At 35.9% G+C, this 3,452-nt stretch overlaps 1 protein-coding gene across 1 annotated transcript in view; it reads right to left on the bottom strand.

Moving 5' to 3' along the window:
* The window catches only part of ncf4 (neutrophil cytosolic factor 4), a 31,814-nt gene continuing 28,362 nt past the window's right edge, over positions 1-3,452 (bottom strand). Inside the window, exon 10 of the mRNA XM_039695118.2 lies at positions 1-1,850. Coding sequence (XP_039551052.2) covers positions 1,643-1,850 — 208 coding nt within the window. The 3' untranslated portion in view covers positions 1-1,642. The remainder of the gene's footprint in view (positions 1,851-3,452) is intronic.

Here is a 3,452-nt window from a genome sequence, read left to right as displayed (position 1 = left end):
TCAAGTCACCCATGATTTATGAAAATACTTTTCCTGCCAAGAAAGGAATTGAAAGAGGAAGTTGGCTAAACACTTCAAAAACCAAAAAAGTGAAACGCTACAGATGTCACACCACCATTACTGCTTATAATGCAGAAGAAGATCTGTATTTATTAGTACTGAAAATATGGACTGTATAAAATACATTCAGCATTAGATTCCACTATGAAATACTGGTTGCATTAAAGAATTAGACACCCAGAAATGAGCATTTCGGCACTATTTTCTCACCCTCTTATCCACTTTCTGCTGCACATTTCCAAAAACAAAAAACAGAAACTTAAACTTTTACACTTCAAAAAGACACAAATGCACCATATAAATAGGCCGTATGCCGATTTACTGTAGTAGTCTTTTCTTCCAGTGAGCTTTGAACCGTTGCAATCGTATCAGTGAATCAGTAAATTGAGAACCGAATCAGTCTGATTCATGAATGAATTTTTCAGACCAGTTTTGTGAACTGGATCAACTGATTTTGACTCAAAAGAACGATTCAAGGGCAGTAATGGGACATATTGACAATACAATATTGAAAAAAGTAAGTATTTGTGTTAGTTACTTGTTATGGAAAATAATGCGTTGCATTACTTTTGCCATACTTTTTCTCACCTGGCAAATGTTGTTTCTTACAAATGTAAAGGCCCATAAAAAATGTATATAAATTATATATAAATAGCTTTTTTGTAATGTGTTGCGCCTAATGCCTGGTTCAGATTACATGATTTTTTGTTTGTTACGATAGTCACTGTCAGATTACGCAATTTTTTTGTCCGTTACGATAGTCACTTTGTCAGATTACGCAATTTTTTTTTGTCCGTTACGATAGTCACTGTCAGATTATATGATTTTTTGTTTTTGTCTGTTGCGATAGTCACTGTCAGATTACGCAATGTTTTTTTTGTCTGTTGCGATAGTCACTGTGTCAGATTACGCAATTTTTTTTTTGTCTGTTACGATAGTCACTTTGTCAGATTACACGATTTTTTTTTGTCCGTTACGATAGTCACTGTCAGATTATATGATTTTTTGTTTTTGTCTGTTACAAAAAACCCGACAATGGACACGTTCCTGGATTGCTTGAAGAGGACAGTATGGGCTGTCAATCCTCCAAAGAGAACTTGAGGTAAAATATTGTTTTCTTATATATTTTTACTTTTAGTTTTAACGTTAGCACCATCATCTCTCTTTCGTTTCACCATTTTTGGAAAGTTGTGTACGGAAAAGCTTGTCCCCCTATTGGTCAACCTCATACATGCGACGGAACCGTCGTGGACGACCGCTAAAAAAATTAAACATGCTAGTCTTATTTTCGTGACGTCGTGAAGCATCGCAGACGCGACGTAGGTTGTCGCCCGCTATGACGCACTATACGAGATGATACGATCGAATCTTGTGTCCCGACGCCCGTTGTCGTTTACGAATCCCCACGACACCCTACGTCAAATGGATCGTGCCAAAATCGGGCTAAAATCGTGTAATCAGAACCAGGCATAACACTGTTCAAGAGCGAGTAAATAATGCTAGAAGAATCATTTTTGGGTGGACTATCCCTTTAAAAAAAAAAAAAAAAAGGAGGAAGAGGTGATCAAAAAGCGCGCTCATCTTAATACTCTGTGTTGTAGACCGTCATGTCTTTGGCATGTGTGACCAGCAGCTCCCAAGGATACTGATTCACGGGTCTTTTGACCTTTGACCCTGTGTATTTGCTCTCTTGCACCATCAGAGCGACGTCTTCATCGTCTAATATCCGTATCAGATCGCCCTCGGGGTCCCGGTAGTTCAAAGCAATATCTTCCACATGAAAGAGCTCCCTGAGGGGAAAACAGAAGAGAAGAGAGGAAAACAAATTGCACAATAGTTTAGAGGTCATAACAAGGGCACATATAATTAGCATAATGTAATTTGAGGCCTCTATGTTGTATTTGCAGTCATGTGACTTATATGCTAATTACTTAACACTGTGCATGCGGCATTCAAATAACAGATGCATATTCAACGTAATCATGCAAATGAGGTTTATTATTAAACATTAATCCAGCGTTGCTCAACAAATTGGCCTTGGGCCTTGAGTTTGTAGAGAGAATAAAATTACAGAAAAAAAAAATCTGGTTGAATCTGATGATTTCTCATTGAAGTAGTATGGATCAATCTCTTGTTTTTGAAGATTTAATTTTTTTATATACCGCAGTAAATGTTGACAGTGTGATTCATTTTGCTCTGTAAAAACAATCTGAGCTGTTCGGATTGACATTAGCATGTCGCTAATCTTTATTTTTGATTTTAGCTTTTATTTTGAAGAATACTGGGTTACACTTCATTTTGACGGTCCACTTTAGGCATTCTACTAATCGGAGCGTAAACGAGCGTAAAAGTGTAAACGGAAACTCTGGAAGCGCGTTTGAAAGTTCAGATCAGCGAAAGAAAGATGAAAAAACAGCAAAAAATGCAGTGTATTAAAAAAACAAGTCAAGAAGATTGCCTGCGATTTATTTTTTTACAGTTTCAAAGATATTCAGTTTCAATTGATATTTACATTAGTTTCTTGAAAAGTTACGTTCATTATTATTGGCACAAAAGTAATTCCATAATTGTATCAATGTTATCAATCAACTTTAACCACAGTGGCTGGTGAGCGAACGCTCCTGTTCAAACTCGTTCATCAAAATTGAACGAATCATTTTTCGAGTCATTTTGTTCATTTCATTCGTTGAATGAACGAAATGACTCGAAAAAAGATTCATTCATTTTGATGAACGAGTTTGAACAGGAGAGTCACGAACGCACATCACAGAACAGAGTAAGGCGAGCATTTGAGCTTAAACTTAAACTTTTTTTATTTTTTAAATGAGCGATCATTTCGCTTGATAAGACCCTTATTCATCTTCTGGAATCGTTTAAAGCCCTTTGAACAGTTTGAACTGAAACTGTCTTTTGGACCTTGAACCGTTTGGTGCCCAATGAAGTGCATTCTTTGAAGAAAAATCCTGGAATATTTTCATCAAAAACCTTAATTTCTTTTTGACTGAAGAAAGAAAGACATGGACATCTTGGATGACATGGGGGTGAGTAAATTATCAGCAATCATTTTTTTTGTGTTTTTTTTTTTAAGTGAACTACTCCTTTAATTTCAAGCCCTGCGAATAACTATAAGTAACTTTGAAACTGCATGTCAGCTACCAGTCATTACAGTATTAGTAGACTAGTAAACTGTTAAGGTTCAGGTTAATAAGTTGACATGTAGTTGGAAAGTTAATTATAGTGAGTAGAAAGTCTGTTGAAGGAGCATCACAATAAAGAGTTAGCAGATATTAAGCTAATAATCTAATGAGAGTCAGTTGACATGTAGTTACAAAGTTACTTATAGTAAGTAGAACGTAGTAAAGGGACCATCAAAATAAATAGAAACTGAGATT

This window comes from Pimephales promelas, chromosome 2 (genome assembly GCF_988280905.1).
Source record: "Pimephales promelas chromosome 2, fPimPro1.hap1.1, whole genome shotgun sequence".
Classification (NCBI taxonomy): Eukaryota; Metazoa; Chordata; class Actinopteri; order Cypriniformes; family Leuciscidae; genus Pimephales; species Pimephales promelas.
Note: the sequence above shows the minus strand (reverse complement) of the source record. Positions and strands in the feature narration are given on the sequence as shown.